This window comes from Trachurus japonicus, chromosome 12 (genome assembly GCF_045865225.1).
Source record: "Trachurus japonicus isolate A0001 chromosome 12, Traja_1.0".
NCBI lineage: Eukaryota > Metazoa > Chordata > Actinopteri > Carangiformes > Carangidae > Trachurus > Trachurus japonicus.
The window spans coordinates 30,172,925-30,193,919 of record NC_140918.1 but is presented as its reverse complement, the minus strand read 5'-3'; the positions used below and the strand labels follow the sequence as shown (position 1 = coordinate 30,193,919).

Below are 20,995 nucleotides of genomic sequence, written 5' to 3'. Positions count from 1 at the left end.
TATAGCTGCTGCGCAGCGATGGGTCGGGTCCGGGCTACTTTTGGGCAAATTTAGGCAATTCTGAGCAACAAACAGGAGAATAGGAAGACAAGACAGTTGACCTTATAATGTCCAATTTGCATCAGTTGAGGATTGAACCCACAACCTCAAGAACCAAAGACCGTTGTTTATCACACTGAGCTAATTGCCAAGTGGCATTTAACAGTGGCTTCACAAATTGAGTAAGCCATTCACTGTCGCGCAGGCAGATTTGAAACCACAGTAAAAAGAAAAATCCGTTTTGAGGTAAAATAATGATATGTATTTGTTAAACATCTACTGTGACTCTAAGATGTTAGGAGCCTTCGCACATGGTCCAGTCCAAGCTATTTGGATTTTTAAATTTAGAGGCTTGCTGTGATGCCACCATCAGTACAACTGTCTTGTGTTTCGTGTTGAGGTCAACTGACATTTTGATCTGTCATCATCATCATCATCACCCTTGCTGGGTCTCGAACCCACAGCCTCTGACACCAAGAACCAGCTCCTAACTCGCTGAGCTAATTGGCTGGTAGTGAGACCTGCTGTGTAGCTTCATTTATCCACTCAGGTGAGTCAGTGCCCGGGCAGCTGTTGTCAAGGCAGATTTAAGAAAGTCAGAAATTCTATTAAACAAAAATCAGTTAACACATAAATTGCATCTAGACAGCAAAACAGCTTGTGGACATGTGACATTTTGATCCGTAATCATCATCATCACCCTCGCTGGGTCTTGAACTCACAATCTCTGACACCAAGAACCAGCTCTTAACCCACTGAGCTAATTGGCTGGTAGTAAGACCTGCTGTGTAGCTTCATTTATCCACTCAGGTGAGTCAGTGCCCGGGCAGCTGTTGTGATGAAATGGTCAAAATTTCAGAAATTCAGTCATCTAAACAAAAATCTGATAATACATAAATTGCATCTTGACAGCATGGAAATGTTGGTGATTTGTTTTTAATGATACGTGTTTTGCTTCATAAGAGAAAATATGATGTTTATAAATTCCAGTCTCACATTGACTGCAGTTGTTCCCATGAGAGCAGAATTCAAAATGTTCTAGAAAATTCAGTTTTTGAATTAAAATTCTGATATTTGCCAAACTTCATCAACCATGACTCCAGAATATTCTCTTTTTTTTCAGGAAGATTGAAAATGTATCTATCAAGAATTTGATGGTATATGTTTACAGTAGTGTTTACAGTCAAACGTTTTCATGCACTGTAGGCTCAATTTTTGCTTAATCAAAAATCCGAGAAACAAGTTTTGTGGAGGACAGTCTGGAGATGCTCTGTAGCAAGTTTGGTGTCAATTGAGCAAAAATTGTGGGAGGAGATACATTTTAAAAGTTTTACAGTTATTGAAAAAAACAGAGTGATGGACTTCATAATTTGTAATAAGTTTAAGTGGACAAAAGTTTCAGCAGTATTGAGGCTACATTGTGGTGAAGTTTCAACACTGTAGCATCTACCGTTGGTTTGGTAGGAATTTTTAAAGTTTTTAAATTTAAACGCTTATTGTGCCCCCCCTAGGAGGGGGGGGCACATGTCCTTGGAGTTGAGTGAATCTGGCATGGGGTTGGATGTTTCTGTGAAGTTTGGTGAGTTTTCACCCATGGGAAGTATGACTTCCTTGGAAGAAGAAGAAGAAGAAGAAAGAAGAAGAAGAAGAAGAAGAAGAAGAATTCCTAGGAATACAATAGTGTCCCGGCAGCTTAGCTGCCCGGACCCTAATAATAGAAAAATGTGCCATGAAAAAGCTGTGCGACAAACTGTTGCAGCAAGATGGACTAAGTTTAGACAAAGCACTGTCAACTGTGAGAGCTTATGAAGCAGCACAGGCAGAATCTAAACTTTTCACTGACAGCACTGGTCACAGAGCAAGGGATAACCACGTCCGTTTCACTAAGAAGAGTGCACGTGCAGATTACGGACGGAAGGCCGCGACGGCGCGAGGAGGAAAAGGCAGCCACGAGCAAGCCAGCAGCGATGGCCAGTGTTACAGATGCGGAATGAACACTCACACAGCAGATGAATGCGGTGCCAAGACAGCGACGTGTCTTTTCTGTCAGAAAACCAGACATTATGCACGCATGTGTTTCAAGAAGAAAAAGAAAGCACAAGCAGAAAATAACAGTGACACAAGTAAGGACAGAAATAAAGAGAAAGAAAAGACAAAACCAGGTAAACCAGTGAGAGCAATAGTACAGGATGCCTCTGACTCAGATTCAGACGAGTTTATCCATGTTGTAGATCCTGAAGGTACTGAGACAATTAAAATAAATGGACAATGGCTGAAAATGGTCATAGATACAGGAAGTGGTAGAAACTTCATAGGAGAACACCTGTATAAGAGAACAATGTCAAAAAGAACAAAACTGAGACCAACTAAAAAGAGATTTTATGCCTATGCTCAAACTACTCCACTTAAATGTGTAGGTTATTTTGAGGCAGAAATGAGATGGAAAGACAACATAGTCAGAGACAACTACTGTATGTGATAGAAGGAGATGTAGAAACACCACCGACAACTCTTTTGAACTGGTCAACACAGAGGATGGATCAAAAGCGATCAGAATGTCGAACATCTTCGCCGCAGACCTGTGGTAATGGACTTCGATGTTTCTGAGCCTTCATCAGTCTGCAACGGTCAAGTCATATATATATATATACAGGGTTCAAACTTAACTTTTTTGCTCACTGGCCAACTGGCTAGTGAGCTTTAAAAATCTACTGGCCAGAAAGATTTTTTACTGGCCAAAAATTATGTATAGCTGTTTTGTATATTTTTCATTATGTTGAACTGTTATAATACACTCATAAGCATTTTTAACACATATCATAGCTATTACCATATTTTTGTGTGGAATAAAGGAGTCAAGTTTGCCTTTTTTCCCTAAAAGGTTTATTTTAGGGATGCACATGGTTAACCGTTTAACCATTAACCTATAACAAGAACTTGACCGAATAATACTATCAGTTATTTATATTTTATTAGCTCCTTATGTCGTCCACTCATGGGGGCGTGTCGACATGTGCAGACTTCCACTGCCTTCAGTCATATTATTTAGTAGCTAAAAGTTTCACAGGAGGACTGACACTGTGCACCATGAGGAAGATCAGACAATAAATGTAGCCTACACAGACATACGTAGATGTGCATCACCTGTAGGCTAATAACGGCGCTGCAATAAAAAAGAAAAAAGAAAAAAAAAAGACGTTGCAGCTCTCCTGCAGCTCCACAGAGGAGCTGTCGGAGGAGCTGCTGCTCCTCTCTCTTCAGTCTGGTGTTTGGCTGCACTTTCAATAAGAAAAGTTCCATATGAGCGCGATCAGCTGAGACAGAGCACAATGGATGTGGCATTGATCAGATATCGCAGCGCACATGTTTATTTAACGGCAAAAAAAACATCGCTCCAATTATTTATTTTTTTTTTTTTTTGCCGTTAAATACACATGTGCGCTGCCATATCTGATCAATGCCACATCCATTGTGCTCTGTCTCTGCTGATCGCGCTCATATGGAACTTTCCTTATTGAAAGTGCAGCCAAACACCAGACTGAAGAGAGAGGAATACACACGTGCGCCGCGAGTGTTGTGAGGAGTTGTCGTCACAGCTCAGAGCCCCACCCCCCTTCTCCGCCATGATGGAAGGATTCCGGTGGCAAAAGCCTTACTAGTCTATGGGCAAAACAAAATCGTCTACTCCGTAATTTACTGTTTTACAATGCCTGGAAATCACTGCTGTGTTAAAAACTGCTCCAGTGATTTACTTTCTCCTTATTCTTTCTTGTAATTTGTTGATCTGTTGGCGCAAAAAAGAGCTAGAATTTAGTCCGTCTCTGTGCTGTTCTGATGACGTTGCCCCTGGCAACCGATAGCGTCTCCTTCCATCATGGCCGACCGGACTGTAAAAAGCTCAAACCCCGCCCAGATTAGACCAAATCGGCACGTGACTCCTCACTCTCAATACGGCATGTTGTGAGCTTTAAGATCTGCACGACACCGGCTCACAACCCAAGCGTCACAGCCGGGTCGGGAGGAACAGTAACAACAACGAAGTAGTTGGATTTTTTTCACTCGCCAGAGTGGCCAGTCAGCCGGCTTCCTTTACTCGCCAAAGCATCAAAGTTAGTCGCCACTGGCGACTGGCGACCGCTAATTTTGAACCCTGTATATATATATACACACTATATATACTATATATTTATATATATTTTTTTTCAGTGAGAGCATTTTCGCCGCGGCACGACCCTCTTTTTTCTCTCCTTTCATCAGCTCCAAACTCACTCTTCTGCACCGCGATTACAAACCACAGCGTGCTTTCCAGCACTATTTTCTATTTTTTACACATATTTGTTTTGTTTTTTTTTTCAGAGCTCCTATGCGCTAACGTCAGACGCACGCTCATCCACAAGCCAATCACTGATAAGCAGGCGCAGCCCTTGCGGGTAATGATGTCTTGTAGATCATTTAGTCTGCTGGCATAATAGCAGTGTGAAAGCGAACTTTACTGGACTATATGGAAACAATGTAACAACAAAAAAAAAATTAAGTCCGGACCTTGGCGCCCTAACTCTTCAAGTTTGTTTTTCACTGGCTTTGGAGGCATATTAAAGTCCAGTCACCCAGCAGGGTATCGGTAAAGCTGCTTGGTAACAATGTTTAGAGCTCTGCTAGCATTTGTTAGTTGTTGATGGGTAAGTTAGCGGGAGCGAGACAACAGCGTGCACTTCCTACATGCTCTCCTCCCTCTCTAACATGTCAATCTCCTCCCTCTCTCACATGAGGGTAGGTTCTATGTTTAACCACATAAATAAATGATTACCAATTAATTAATTACCAATTAATAAACGGCAACGCAGAAATTTTGAATCCTCTCACTCTTCCTCTGGTTTGCTTATTGAATTTCTCTCCGGTTACCACTTTAGATTCAGACACTGAACGGGTGACCAAGTTCTTCCATCGGTTAAAGGGATAGTTCACCCAAAATTCAAATTTCACTCATTTTCTACTTACCCTCATGTCGACTAAGGGTTGGGAGAAGTTTCAGAGTCATTCATGCCTTTTTGTAGTTACAGGGGGGGGGTCTGGGCAGCAGTGCATTTCCTATTAACATATTAAGGTCAACTGGCTTGTCTTCCTATTCTCCTGTTTGTTGCTCAGAATTTGCCTAAATTTGCCAAAAATAGCCCGGACCCGACTAGGGCTGTCAGAACGAACTTCGCTATTCGAATACAATTCGAATGTTAGTCAAAATGAGAACATTCGAAGGTGGAAACTGACGTTCGAACGTTTTTAACGAGGCAAATTAACGTGCGTCGCGACGTTCAGAGTAGTAGCCTACACATGTTGATAAAACAAAATGCAGTTGTTGTTGTTGTGCACAAGGTAAAGCTGCAGCTTCAAATATACAAGCAGAGTTTTTTAAATTGCCCGTTCATTCAGCCGCCACGGTGTGCGTATGTGTCCCCACACTACACGCACACCTTTTTTTTTTTAATCAATAGATCCGCGGACCACTTGTGTGCTGATCACGGATCAGCTGTGATCTGTTGCACCACTACTCTGTGCCCTCCCTGCAGCCCCCGCGAGGAGGGGGGAGTGGGGGGATGCCGCCCCCACCTGTGAAGCCGTGTTTCCTCCTTTTTTTTTCTTTTTTTTTTAAATATATACCGCAACATATGGTTCACGTCAAGATAACTTATGTATTTTTGCTATTCAAACTTCCACAGTCCATAGTTGTCTTTGTTTAACACTTCAAGAGACTTTTGGTTAAGTAACCATGGACAGCTCCTATGCAGGATTGTTCTGCGTTCTGCTGTGTCATTGTCGCCACCATCATCGCTGCGCTGCGCTGCCCTGCCCCCCCCCCCCCCCAATAATGAGGTTAAAAAAAAAAAAAAAAACATATTAAAAATTCGAATGTTAGTCGAATATTTAACATAAGATGGGTTAGAAATTCGAACCTGATTTGGGGGGAAGGTTGACAGCCCTAGACCCGACCCATGATGGCTGCGCAGCAGCTATAATATTTTTGGTTATTTCACCTTGTAGAAATGCAGACATCTTCCATACCTTATTGTTCTTTTATTACTGTAGCATTTTTTTTAAATAAATAGATAAATAAATAATGACAGACATAGCAATGCACAGCCATATATTTTCAAAATTCCATAAAATAACCAAATCAAATTGTTAGCAGTGGTTATCAGAAAATCCCAGCATAATCTTTTTGCCCAGCTGCTCCTCTTACAACTATACACAACACATTATTTATGGCACTGTAACACTGACAAATGAGATGTTCTCACCAAGCGTAAATTGTGTCAGAGCCACTGCCACACACTGCTATGTAGTTGAGTTCAGCTCAACCAACAACTCTGCTTGTAGCATTAATTTCATGAACAATCCATTTCATACAATTTTAAAATCATGAACTTTAACAAAAACATTTTACATTTTCACAATGTCTTGAGCCTGTTACAGTTCAATAACTGCAGCCTCACACACACTGCTGCTGTCCTCAGTGAGTTTACATACACTCCTAAATTGTTTCTTCCTGTGTGTGGAGTCTCAAGTGATTATTAAAACTCACTCGAAGTCTAAAATGTTTCCCACATGAAATTATTTCTCTCCTGTATGGATTTTCATGTGTTCTTTAAGATTCTGTCTTTGACTAAATGGTTTACCACAGGTAGCACAGGAAAATGGTTTCTCTCCTGTATGGATCCTCATGTGGTCTTTAAGATTCTGTCTTTGACTAAATGGTTTACCACAGGTAGCACAGGAAAATGGTTTCTCTCCTGTATGGATCCTCATGTGGTCTTTAAGACTGTGTCTGTTACTAAATTGTTTACCACAGGTAGCACAGTCAAATGGTTTCTCTCCTGTATGGATCCTCATGTGTTCTGTAAGACTCCCTCTTTGACTAAATTGTTTACCACAGGTAGGACAGGGAAATGGTTTATCTCCTGTATGGACTTTCGTGTGTTGTTGAAGATGACCTCTTTGACTAAATTGTTTACCACAGGTAGCACAGTCAAATGGTTTCTCTCCTGTATGGATCCTCATGTGGTCTGTAAGATGACCTCTTTGACTGAATTGCTTACAACAGGTAGGACAGGGAAATGGTTTCTCTCCTGTATGGACTTTCATGTGTTCTTTAAGATGACATCTTTGACTAAATTGTTTACCACAGGTAGCACATTTAAATGGTTTCTCTCCTGTATGGATCCTTATGTGTTCTTTAAGATAACCGCTTCGACTAAATTGTTTACCACAGGTAGGACAGACAAATGTTTTCTCTCCTGTATGGATCCTCATGTGTATCTTCAAACCTGTGGTTGTGCTAAATGTTTTCCCACACTCTGAGCAGCGGGGAGACTTCTTACAGTGAGACTTCTTACCAGTGTTACATTCTTCATCACTTACATGAACATTCTCACTGTTCAGACCTGACTCAGGTGCTCTGGTTTCTCTCCAGTAATCATCACTGTCATCAGTCTCAGAGGACGACTCTGAGACCTCATCACTTGTATCTGGTTGAAGATCTTCATGTTGATCTGAGTTCCTGGCTGGTTCAGATCCTCCACAGTCGTCTCCATCAACCTCTATCTGTCCAGCTGAGCTGGTGGATGGAGGCTCTGCCTCAGTTTGTCTTTGATGAGGTTGTAGGGACTGAGGTTTCTCCTCCTCAGTCTTTACATGAACAGAAGTGAGGGGGAACTCTGGAGTGGTCGGTAGTTCCTCCTTTTCTTCTTTAACATGTAGACTCTCTGGGTTCTCCTGATCCAGACTAGAGGTCAACTCAGGAGGATCCTCTGCTTCAATCTTCAACAGGTGCTGATCACCTGCAGAAACAATGAAACACATCATGAACAACAGTGTCTTCATACTGTCACTCATAACTGCTGTCTCTAGGAAATTATCGGTAGAAATTTTTCATATGGTGCATCACTAATATAATGGTACTTATTTTTAGTTAGTATTTAGATTTGATTATTCTGAATTAGGGATTGACCAATTATCGGCATGGTCGATATTCGGCATTTTTACGATCATCGGCTGTTTTTTTCACCGATAACCGATAAAATTAATTGATTTTAAAAAGGCGCTCCTGATGCAGCGTCTCTCTGCCTAAAGTCACCACTCTGGGGCCTCATTTATCAAACTGGGTGTAAAAGTCCTCTTAAATTTTCACGTACGACGGAAAGGCAAAATGTGCATACGACCAAAAAATATACGCTCTTTTCAGATCTATCAAACTCCGCGTACACACGGCTGCACGGTATTTCCCTTGATAAATCACACCGGACCCAAGAAAAGTGCGGATGTGAACACGCCTCATATCCAGCCCCCTAAACGGCCCCACACAACCATATATAGTCAATGCAAATCAGTACGTGCATATTAAGTAGCCATGTGAGCTCTGGAAACGTGTGGAATGATGTCAGTGGAAGACGGTGAAGACGGACAGACGGACGGAGAGCGGAGGAATTTCTCTGAAAGCGAGATAGTAACACGGCAATATCAGTCAGAAACATCATCTTGCATTGAAAGGCTACAATAAAAACAAAAAACTCCCAAATCTAAATGAAACAGAGCAGAAAGACGAATAATCATATTTAATCTGCCCCTTTATTTTAGATTATGTCATAATAATTGAAAGCAGGGTTTTCACTGCCAGTTACTATAACTTTGCACCCCTTTCCACTAACCGCCAACTGCCGTTCACTGGACGACTTTGATTTTCATTTGTGCATAGCTATATATAAAAATTAAAAAAAAACATTTAAGTCCACCAGTCTGTGACTTTTCCTAAAATCATGTTGGGCAGCACCCAATTTTGTTAAATACAATAAATATTATTCACACAAAAAATATCGATCATGTTTTCTCATTTGCTTTGATTTGCGCCGACATTATTGGGCTTGCTGCTTGCTTGTGTGGAGAAAAGTGCGTACGCACAAAACAGGGGAAAGAGCGTGTAAAAAAACGTGTATCCACAATGATAAATGAGGCCCCTCGGCTGTGAAACAAGGTCCCGCCCACAGCCCTCACTCAGGGTTTTTCCTGCGTTCAAAATTGCGTGGCTGCCGCCTCCAGCTAATTTTGTGCCGCCCCCAGCCAGAGGAGTGATTGATATCGCTCTGCCCCCAGCTATGTTATTTTAACTGCAGTTGCAGCGTTGCGCCACTATGGGGGCGCTGTATCAACAGTAGTGCACCGGAAAGAGCTGAAGCAACTATAGTAAAAGAAGAAGATCGACTCGCGTTCGGTTTTTCCCGGTTTTTTCCGCTAGTTGGTGCTATCGGCGTCCTGATTTTCCCCGGCTGTTCAAACAGGTAAATATTGTTTTGTTTTTTTGCATCCAAGCATGTCGTATTTATTTTTAAAAAAAGTTTCCTCCGTATCAGAGTAACGTTAATGGTTTTTAGCGTTGCAGATATGGCTGGGACAATCAGCCACTACTTTAAAAAGCGACCTCGCGAGGAGGAGAGTCAGGAGTCCAGGTGAAACAGTGCAGACAAATTAGCGTAACAAGCAGTTAAAAGGTAATAATTCATGGTTGTGACAAGATGTGAAAATTGTGTCAGGTCTGAAAGTACCAGTAGTTCGCAAGCAGCCAACTACAGGCTGGACACATTAAAAAGACATGAGGGGACGGCCATTCATAAAGCAGCAGAAGAGAAGGAGAAGTGCATTAAAGATGGTAGTACCTTAACTCATTGAGTGCCAGACCTTTTATAAAATGGTCAGTGCCAGGTGCCAGCGTTTTGGGGCATTCTGAGTAATATGTCAAGACCCAGAGAGTATTTTGTACTATGACTCTGAAAACACCAAACAGCTCAAAGGAAAGAGGAGACTCTCTATATAACTAGGGAAAAAACCATTTGTTTGTACCTTGTTCCATTCTTAATTTATCTAAAGTTGAATAGAGCCTGGTTGCACCAAAAAGACCACTTCTTTTCTAGAAAGCTGAGAAAAATGCATTTTTGTGAAAGAGAGTCTCTCAAGAAAAACAGTGATTTATCCGTTTTAATTTTGGCTTCAAAAATATGTAAGACATCTGAAAATTTCATTTCACATGTTTTTTTCACCCCCCCCCCCAAAAAAAAAAGACTAAACAAAAAACAACAACAACAACAACAACTAAAATACAACAAGTACGAGCGGTTGCTACCCCCTCAGCCTCTCCTACCCCCCCTCCCCCTCCACTCCCTCCCCTCCCCTCCCTCTCCTCCTGCTGCATCGTCTCTGCAGTAAGGAGGGAGACGTCGTGGCGTCTTCAGCCTCTCTGCTGGACGCGGCCGCGGCAGCGACGCACCGCGCTGATCTCTCGGTTCGTCGTCACGTCGGTTTGACAGCAACTGGTGAAACTGACTCCGCGATCCGCCTCCGCTTCGGCATTTCGGTGCTGATCATCTAGATGAGTTTACCTTTCCTGCCTCCTCCGATCACTTCATGCTGGAGCTATGCTAATAGCATCTGTGGGTAAGCTTCCTCCAGCTCCACGTTACACTTGTTCCAGGCTCTGCCCGTCGTTTTTCTCTAGAAATAGAAACTTTTTCCGACTTTTTTATCTCTGTACCGATCGCGCTCGTCTTCTCCTTCTTCTTCACTTCTTGCTCTGATCTACAGTCTCATTCGTTCTACACATCCCAGAAGCCCCAAAATTACTCACAGTGTGCGCGAGAGCGTCCCCATTTACCAGCCGCAGAAAACTGCATTTGACGTCTATGGACGTCAATGGCACTCAAGCGTTGGATTTTGATTGACGTCCATAGACGTCAATGGCACTCAATGAGTTAAAAACACTCATTTTTGAAAGTTACAAAAAACTAAAATAATATAGTTTTTATAAATAATTGGTTGTGTTTTTTAGGGAGGACACTGCAGCGTGCTATTGCAGCACAGGTGGACATGGACCACAGAGCACTTGAAGGCTGCTTCAAAATCATCTATGAGTGTCTCAAGCAAAAGTGGCCCCACCACACAAGCTATGAGCCCATCATTCTCTTGTGCAAGCGCTTCGGCTGTGCTTATTTTGATGGTTTGAATGTAAATTCTTAAGTTATTTAATTGTATATTGAATGTTTTTCACATAATTGTTTTAAAATGAAGTAGGCCAACCTAATTACTGTCTGTTTTGCCCCCAGGTCAGTGCCAACACCAAATATAGCCTACTAGCAGCCATATTATTGATGAGATGGTGGAGGTCATTGGCCAGATCCTGGATGACCAGTTGGTGGCAGAGATGTCAAAATCCCCCGTGTGGGGATTAATGGTCGACGAGACCACTGACATCTCTGTCACAAAGCAACTGGGTCTAGTTGTGAGGTAACATTACTTTGTGCAGTTAAATAAAATTGTGTATTAAAAATTACTTCAACTAGAGAGATTTTTTTGTATGTTTAGCTTTTTAGGACCCAACCATGTGGGAGTCACTGCAGTCAAAACCAGGGTGCTGCATTTGGGTGCTGTGTCTGCTGGGGATGCTGCAACTCTGTATGACACCATCCTGAGAGTCATCAGAGATGACAAAATGCTGCCAACCGACAAGCTAGCCTCCTTTGCAAGTGACGGAGCTGCAGTAATGATAGGTCAGTTTTCTTTTTTGCATTTACCTTTTAGTTAACATTTAATAAGATTGACAGAGTGATTGATTTTTTATTTTTTATTTTAGGGAGAAAAGCTGGAGTTGGGAAGAGACTCCAAGACTCATTCCCTGGCCTGATAACTGTACACTGCGTGGCACATCGACTCAATCTGGCAGTGTCAGACTGCATTAAGGGGCAGAGGGCAGTTCAATACCTCACCAAATATGCCAGGACTGTTGGAACTATCTTCTGGTTCTACCAGGCCTCTAGTAATAGGACCAGCAGTCTCAAGGACATGGAGAGGCTTTTTGAACTCCCCCAAATCAAACTGCAGGTTAGCAATATTCAGTGCTAGATTATTCAGATCCATTTTTGTTTTTTTTGTAATTTACTAATTAATTTTTTGTAGGGAGGAAACGCTACCAGATGGGAATCGAATAAGGAAGCAACAGATGTGATGCGCCGAATTCTGCCTGCTCTCATCGCGGACCTCTCACTGCAAGCCCGGAATGAGCCAACCGCAAAAGGACTGTATTCCTTTGTTAAGGACAAGTTCTTCCCCCCTGCCCTGTGCCTAATGCAACTTGTGCATGAAAAGATCCACCGGCGGTTTTTGGTTTTTCAAAAGAGAAACCTTTTTTTCTCTCAGGTGGAGCAGGAGGTATGAGATCAATACCATAGTCCTTGGGTTTCCTGTTATTGAAATGTTGTTACTAGCTGAGCTGTTGTGTTTTATCTCAGGTCACAGTGCTGAAGTTATCACTGGCACAGCTGAAAGAGAGCAACATGGTCAAAGACCGCTGGCAGGCATGGCTCCAATCTGATGCTGGTCTGAAGCCTCTGCAGGAAGAGGTCCCTGCATATTTCCAAGATGATGTGTGGGAGAGCTTCAAGAACACTGTATGTATTAGGAATGTATTTGAGTAATGTGGACAGAAGGACTGTTTTTACATCGACAACAGATTCCCAAACACCGGCAGTTTGTCTGTCTTCAGTGTGTTCTCTCCCAGACAAATTTTGGCAAACTCTAGTACAGAGTATGGGGATGCTGAGATGAGGACACTGGCTGAGCAGTTTCCAAGACTGAGGGAGTCTGACCTGTTGTCTGAGTGGAGCTCCTACAGACTGAGAGTGGGCAGTCCTGATCTGAAAGTATATTAAGTTACATTAACTGTATCACCACCACAACAGTCTGGTTTTACTGAATTTTTTTTTCATCTTTGTTTTCACTCTGCTTTTATTCAGACCAAATCCCTGGAGGAGGTGCTGCTGTGGCTTGTATCTGCAGAATCCGCTGAGCTGTATCCCACCTTGAGCCTTGCAGCTGCTATCGCCCTCACAGCCCCTGTCCAGACTGCGGATGTGGAGAGGCTCTTTTCTGCACTCAAAATTGTAATATATGATTGAAAACACTATCACTCTTCATGTCTGTATCAGAATAAATATAAAAATACTTAATGCATGAATTGTTTTGTTTAAGGTGAAGACACCTCTGCGCAACAGACTGAAGGAGAGGCACTTGGATGTCAGTTGTAAGGTGGCCATCGATGGACCAGACCAGGAGGCCTTGGACTACAAGGAGTGCATGAGGAGGTTCTACAGAATGAAAAATAGGAGGCTGAAATGTTCTCTGTCTGGTTGCGAGATGTGTGGATAAAGCCCCACAACTTCATGCACTTTCAATTTAAAGTTGGCACCATATTTTTGTATATAGTTTTAATAAAAGAATGCTTTAACATGATAAGTGTCATATTCTTGTTACAACTCTTAACTAAAAAATATGTTGCCTGTAAAAAAGTGAGTCAGTTGAATGCACAGAATACATGCATGTGTTGGCGCATGGTCAGGATGGTACCACCTCTACCTCAATTTGAGCCAGGAAAAACCCTGCTCACTGATTGGCTACATGGCTGCATGGCACACGTCAATCAACACTGAAGCCTCATGCAGTGTCACACAGACAAGGAGGAGAAGCAGAGAGGATTAATAAACACATGTCATGTCTCAACCCGCGGGGCGGCGCCCGGTTTCAATGCTTGAACAACGTCTGAGGTGACTACAGCCGATGAGTTTAACACTGCACGCTAACATGTCTTTTTTTTAAAATTTATAATCAACTCTCCAAAAGCGCTCGTGCTTCTCGCTACACGCTGCTCTGTTGTCAACAAACACACAGCTGTATGATTGACTGTTTTCCTGTCACTCATAGCGTCGCATTATTTTTAGTGACGCAGTCCGGGCGCACAAATTCGGTTCGGTGACCCTCCCACCCGCCCCCGGTACAAAGCTCCACAGACCTGCTGCACCCGTGTTGTGTAGGACAGGTGTGGCTGTGTGTCTGCTACTGTTGTCTGTCCCACTGAGCTCTGGCCCATCTGACAGGTGAAGGAAGCCTGTCTGTGGAAAGATGTCGCCTCTAAGATGTAGAACGTGTATTATAGAATAGAAACGCACAGGCCCATTTCAGGACAACACAGACAATGTGATTTTCAGCCTCCTTTCATATTTAATAGAGGAGGGTTTAATACTTAAGCAATATATCACGACAGGCCGTGGTATATGCTCATTATACCACGGAACCCCCTTAGAGTGGTAGCCTATAATGACCACGGACTGGAGTGATATATTGCTTTTATAAAACGGTTACCAATAATGACAATATGAAAGAGGGATACGCAATCAATTTCATGTAGTTTTATTCAACCAGAAATACATATTATTCAATAAAATAGCCTCACTGTGGAAAAAAAAATAGTCCCACCTCTCCAGACGTTAGCTCCAAATTAGCTCTGCATCTCGTCTTTTCCTCCGCTTTTTTTCAGGTGAAAGTCACTGCTCAACCCCCTCTACCATTGTTAACCCTCCCAGGAGATGAAAGTTAACCTTAAACATGTGAATTCAACTACTTTTGTCCATTTTTTAACATCGTAAAAACATCAGCTGTCCGGCTACGGACTGCAACAGTCCGTTGTCAGGATACAGCTGACAACTTCCATTCATACCAGTCATACGTGCCTGACGCGGAGTGATAGCTTACGCTGTGATAAGGCTTTAGAATAGTAGCCGTTACCATAGACATATATAAAGAGTAGACGCCGCATCGAACGCTGGGCCTATTCAAAGCCCTTCTAGGCAAGTCAGGCCACTCGGCGGCCATATTGGCGACGCTTCGAAAAGCCCAAGAAGACCAGACGCCTATCTAATTGAATGGAGGGGTGGTCAAATCCACCCTTTAACGTGATAGCAGGACGGAAAAAACATACAGACGTGCTAGCCAGTGAAATAAGATACAAATAAAAACCAAAAAAACATAAACTTTACCGCTGAGTCCGTGATCTAGCAACAGCCCGAGCATACCTACACCGGTCTGCCCTGCTCTACCTGGAGACATATCGGCATGAGTCTGGAGATTTTTGCCCAAAAATAAACGCTAGACTTTCATGAAATCCGTCTTAATCATCACCTATGGGCTCCTAGTTCTGTGTGTGGTGACTGTGTCTGCCCCCCCTCCCACGATCCCCACTAACGTTAGCTGTCTCGGATGCTATCGAGTGCTAGCATGTCGTCTCAGCAGCAGCAGTCAGTTAAAATAAATAAATACAGTCCGAGTGAACCGCTGGAGCCACGGACTGATTACCGACCATCACTGACAACTAAAACCTCGACCGGTATCAAGTATGAGGGGCGTTCGTTGTGCTGAGCTAGCTCGATGCTAACTTCGACTAGCGGTTAGCATCCGCCGCTAGCTTCGGTTAGCATCCGCCGCTAACAGCAGCTTCTCAGCTCACAACAAGCCTCTCGTACTCGGTACAATAAAACAATAGAGGCTCTCGTTATTAATGGTGACGGTGTCTATCGGTCCACGGCTCCAGTGCTTCATCCGGACTGTGTTTTTTATTTTTTGGAGTGGACTGCTGCTGCTATCATGGACAGGAGGCTAATGCTTAGCCCCAAGGGAGGGGGCCCAGTTTGAATGTTTAGGTTAAAAAATGAAACGAACAAAACTATACATTCAAAAATTAAATTAAAGAAAAGGTGGACTAATCGGTTCATTGTAAAACACTTATTGATGTGAATGAGGTGAATTCTGTATACGTAGCCCCGAGGTAGCTCTTTCGTTCAGCAGCACACACCTGAAGCTTCACTTTTCATTAAGACCAACCCATGTGGCTGCCACATTAACAAGCCGGCAGTAAACCTCTAAAACTCCGCAGGTAAATGTAACAGCTTTCCTCCAGGATGAGGAGCCGCTCCCGGTCGCCGGTGGCTCAGCACTTTTCCGAAAACCTTAGAGTAAATGTTCAACCTGACCACATACAGTACACACGGTGCTAAAGCCGTGTTGTTGTTGCCACCAGGTAGGTTTGTCTGTCGTAAATCTACTTGTGCGCATACGCTGGTGCAACAACATGATTGGCCTAGTTCAGCTCTGGCAACGCAGGTGATTGGCTGCTGGTGAAAAGGGGCGGGACATGCGCCATCTTTGGCGTCGCAGCATTCCCCATTCAAAACGGGCAGAGTGGTCTGTCTCCTCATATTAGAACGTCTCTGGCCTATTGATAGCTTTCAGTGACGTCACTTCCCAGGGCCCTGGCGGTCAAAAGCAACATTCCAAAATGGCCCCGCAATGGACTTTCTATGGACAAACACCCGAGTAATGACTTAAATCATCTGCCAGCAGCCGAGAAAGAAAGATATAAAAACAGCTTTGAAGTTTTGGGCACTTGTGACCCATATTCAACACCAGCTGCTGTATACCAGCTGTTTAAAATGACCAGTTCCCTGCCGAAGCTCGAGTTGGGCAATGTTTACATTTACCTGGTGGAGAATCCATCATCCTCCACCGCTTGTAACCAATATTTCCGGTGTTATGGCTCAACTGGTGTCTGATTAAAAGCCCCATTTTGTAGTTTTTTGATCTTAAAATAATGTTTCTGAACTCGTTGAAGTGGTAGAAATGTACCTGTAACTTTCCTGTGTGGGAACACCGTCCTGGTACCGCAGCTCCGCTGAGCTCCACAGTCTGAGTTCCAGCTCACTGAGCCCAGGCTCCCTGCTCCTCTCACCCACAAACCAGAGCCCTTAGCTGGGCTGCACGGTGACCAGCTGCCCCCCCTTTACCCCCCGGAGCTTTGCTACGCACCGCTACCGACGGCAACGATGACGGCGGTCCGATAGCAGCAGGACCGGCGGCGGCGATGGTAACCCGGCAGGACCGCCCGCCACCGGACACGGCAACAGCACCGCCCGCGGCGGCAGCGACACGGTAACGGGGGTCGGGACCGACCGCGGCGAGGACAATGTTGTTATTGTATTTTCAGAGTGTTTTCCATTAGTTCGTAACTTTAACATGACAGGCTTTGTCATACTGTGCAGTGTTGTGCAGAGTGAGAGTAGCGTGGCGCTGACTGACTGTAGATTGCCTGAACAGGTTCACTCACAGAAGCATATTCGCTGCAGTAACATGTGAACTGCGGCTTGATTTGTGAATTTGTGACAAATCTGCGGACGGAAGTGCAGCACAGCTGTTGTTCGGTACGGTAACCAGTTAAATCAGACACCAGTTGGGCCATAACACCGGTATTTTTGAAGCAGCAGGGAGCAGTGTGTGTTTTTCTGCCTTGTCCTAAGCCGCGGACAGCGGGGAAGTGGATTGTTTTGACCGCCAGGGGGGCGTTCCATACGGGCCGTGACGTCACATGAAAGCTATCAATTGGCGCTGACGAGCGGTGGGGCCGCCATCTTGGACCGGTCTATCGCTCCACTCAGTGTATCTGTTTGGTAGGTGCAATAGATAGTTTCACTATAGTGTCAGTGCATTTAATCTAGGCCTGGGACGATAATCAATAAATCAATTAATCGCACGATCAATGAAAATGAATTCGATAGTTTTTCCGGCCTCGATAAATCGCCCTGTGCATGCGCACGTATTTGTTTTCCTCCAACCAGGCTGGATGACAAGATGCTTCACTCTGTGCATCGGCCTCAGCACCTAGGCCGTTTGTTTTGCAGAATGAAAGGAGTGAACCCTCTTTTCAGTCATCCAGGATCTTTGTTTCCCAGAATGCATTTGGCAGCAACCGGCAGCGCTAGCTGTAAAGCTAAGCAGCTAAAAGCTATTTTACTGTAACTCTTGCTGCCGCGCTGTTAACACGTCACTTTTTAAAGTTTTAATATTTTTTCATGCGAGAAAGTCACAGTTTAGAGCCCCAGTCTGTGGTCAGTTTATCCACATATCGCCTGTTAGGAGATTTCCTCCGACGTTTTTGGAGCTAATGTGGTAGCAGCGAGCAGGAGGAGCGGGGCTTCCCACAGTCAGCAGCCGTCTGCAGCAGCTCACGGGCCGGTCAGCCTCCGTCATTGGGGGAGAAAACGACTAAGAAAACTTATCAGCAGGTTTTTAGAGGTTTACCGCCGGCTGGTTTAATACTTTTTAGGAGATAAATGCTGGTCTCATTGATGAAATCTTACATCTGTGGAAGTCACATTAGTTTGTATGAATGAAAAGTGGAGCTTCAGGTGTGTAACGTTATTGGAGAAGAGCTGCACTGCACTGTTTATTATTTTTTGTTTATTTTATTTATTTAGGATAGTAGCTATATAAGTTGAAGTTCTTGTCATTCCAATTACAATGGTTAAAAAAAAAATACTCATGAGAAATAAAAGTTTATCGCATTTAAAAGGGTCTACTTGCATTATTATGAAATATTATTATTATATTAGTGGTTAATTTGTTTTCAAAAAAATGTGTCAATAATATCGTTTATCGTCAATAATTTGTGGGACAATATATCGTCCAGCAAAATTTATTATCGTCCCAGGCCTAATTTAATCAATAACTTACTGAACATGATCCCGCCTATTACACGGCGTACGAGTAAAATAATTCATTTGAAACAAAATTTGATCAAAATACTACTTTTATCGATTTATAAATGTTATAATTTAGCACATCTGCATGTCTGGTCTCTTCTCCGCTGTGTTGCTGAGCCTCCTCCCATTTGTTTTCAACAAAGCCTTTCAATAACTGGATCGATGGATTATCACTGCTCAACTGAGTAGAACGACCGTTCAAGATGGCGGCCGCATTTCTCGCGGCGCAGCGTTCGATGCGGCGTCTACTCTTTATGTCTATGGCCGTTACAGTCTATGCTCAATATACCACGGTTAACAACCAATCACATCGCCGGATTTCACCTTTTTTTTTTTTTTAACTGACAGTAATATTCTCAGCTGCTTTCTGCCCCAGTGTGGGGTTACTGGGTTGGGACAATAGGCTACTGCCATTCAGATCTCTAGACCAGCCTTTCTCAAAGTGGGTGCCGCGGCACCCTGGGGTGCCGTCTGACTGCGTCAGGGGTGCCGTGAAAAAAACTTCTGACATTTCATAGAATACATTCTTTTTACATATAGGCCTATGCAAAGGGGCCGTGTCCACCGGACGCCCTTTTAACCCGCCCTCGGCGGAAAAAAAGCTCTCGGGTCGGGGCTTCTCTTTTTTTGTCGCGGCGCTCAGAGCGCTCAGAGTTGAAATAATCAACTTTTGGAACAGCGCCGCACTTATCAAGCGGCTCGGACGTGAGGCGGCTCGTTTCAGCAGCGTTCAGAGAGAGAGAGGGAAAGGGAGGGAGAGAGAGAGAGAGACCGCTCCGTGGACACAGCCGTTGGTCACGGGCGCTCAGAGCAGTAGGGGCCGTGTCCACCGGACACAGGACGCTATGAAAAAAAATGCGTCGTACAGACAGGCACACATCACGAGTCACACCCCCTCCTCTCTCCAGTGGATCTGTGTCCGCTCTGTTCCGACTCCGGTGCGTTTGATGTATAAAAACACTCTGCAGTGACACGGTAGAAACTCTCTGATTGAGAGAGTCAGAACGGAGCGGAGACGCCGGTGGATTCATTTGAGCGCGTGCCTGCGCGCTGCGCGCATGTAGACCTTTCTCTCTTCCTCTCACATTGCGGATTATTGTGTGCGTGTGCGTGTGCGTGTGTGTGCATATGTAGGCTACAGAGGCACCTATGCACCCTGCATTTACAGTTTGTATTATGCTCTGTTAACTACTATACTGTCTCATCTAAATAAACAGGACATTTACATTTAGGCTATGCAGTGTTATTTTGAATTACATTTTACACAGGGGTGCCCTGAGATTTTATTCACTTTTGAAAGGTGCCCTGACTGAAAAAAGTTTGAGAAACGCTGCTCTAGACTGTCACTACACGCTGTCCTGCTATTAATAATGTAAACTAAAACCAAACTCAAACCACAACTTTGAGGTCCATGGATTTAAAACTGAATCACCAACCGGTTTTGTTGTTTGTTGTGACTCGAGGCTGCAGGAGAACATCCAGCAGGTTCCTCTGCCGCTCGATCGCCTGTCTGAAGCGCGAAGCCTCCGTCTCGTAGCCGGCTACGGCTCTGTCCACGGCCGCTAAGATTTCCTGGGAGACGGCGGTGAGTCTCTCGGTAACGAATCCTCTCAGAAACTCCACCTCAGACATTTTACTCAAACTCTTGTCGCTACTAATAGATCCGTGTAGGAGCCATACGGTAGGAGCCGAACCGTTTCCTGCTTCTTCTTCTTCTGTTTCGTTTTACGGTGTTTGGCAACCAACTCACAGAAGCATGTCGCCACCCTCTGGACTGGAGTGTGAACAGGGGAATGACAGGAAACAAAATATATGAAAAGGTAAAGGAGGTCTCCGCCTTTCTATCTACAGCTACACACTCAGACACTAACTCATTGGCTCCCCATACCGTTTCAATCCTTTGTTCCAGCCCTGTGTCTTTTAGAAATAACAATACCTTTTTCTGATGATGCCTCAGGATGCTCTCTAAAGAGGAACATATCCTTGCTTGCCTCTCCTCCTCATAGGCTGGACACAAAATTAATAGCTACATGTTCTACTGACTCTTTTTCCACACAAAACTCACAAACTCCTGTTGGATGTTTCCCTATCATATGCAATGTTTTATTTAGCCATGTGTGTCTTGTCCTCAGTCAGGTAATAAGCCTCTTCTCTCCTACTTCTGCTGACTCCCTCCCAGCACTAACCTGTTTCTGGATATTGTTCATGTGCCTGCCTGTATCTAGAAAGTCCCACACCAGGGGGCAACCTACGCAGATCACTGACCCAGTATTTTAAATGTATGGACAACAGTCGACCCTGACTGTACCGATTTATATAGCTCTTAGTCAGCAGATACAAGTGAATCAATCTAAAACAAGACAGCCTGACAGCGGACAAGCATTTAGACAAATATGACAAATGCCTCGCTTTCCCGTTATAGTGGGCTGGGAAAAAAAATTTTAATTAATTTTTACATGCATTTTATGATTGACATTTTAATGTACTGTATTCTCTGTAAT

At 43.8% G+C, this 20,995-nt stretch overlaps 1 protein-coding gene across 1 annotated transcript; it reads right to left on the bottom strand.

Annotated features, from left to right (window-relative positions):
• Nucleotides 1-6,645: 6,645 nt before the first annotated feature.
• LOC146977783 (uncharacterized) lies at nt 6,646-20,176 on the bottom strand. Its single transcript, XM_085794213.1, has 2 exons — nt 19,931-20,176; nt 6,646-7,871 (listed from the first exon to the last, which is right to left on the bottom strand). The coding sequence occupies exons 1-2, from the start codon at nt 20,124-20,126 to the stop codon at nt 6,646-6,648; spliced, it is 1,422 nt and encodes a 473-aa protein (XP_085650339.1). The 5' UTR covers nt 20,127-20,176.
• Nucleotides 20,177-20,995: the final 819 nt, after the last annotated feature.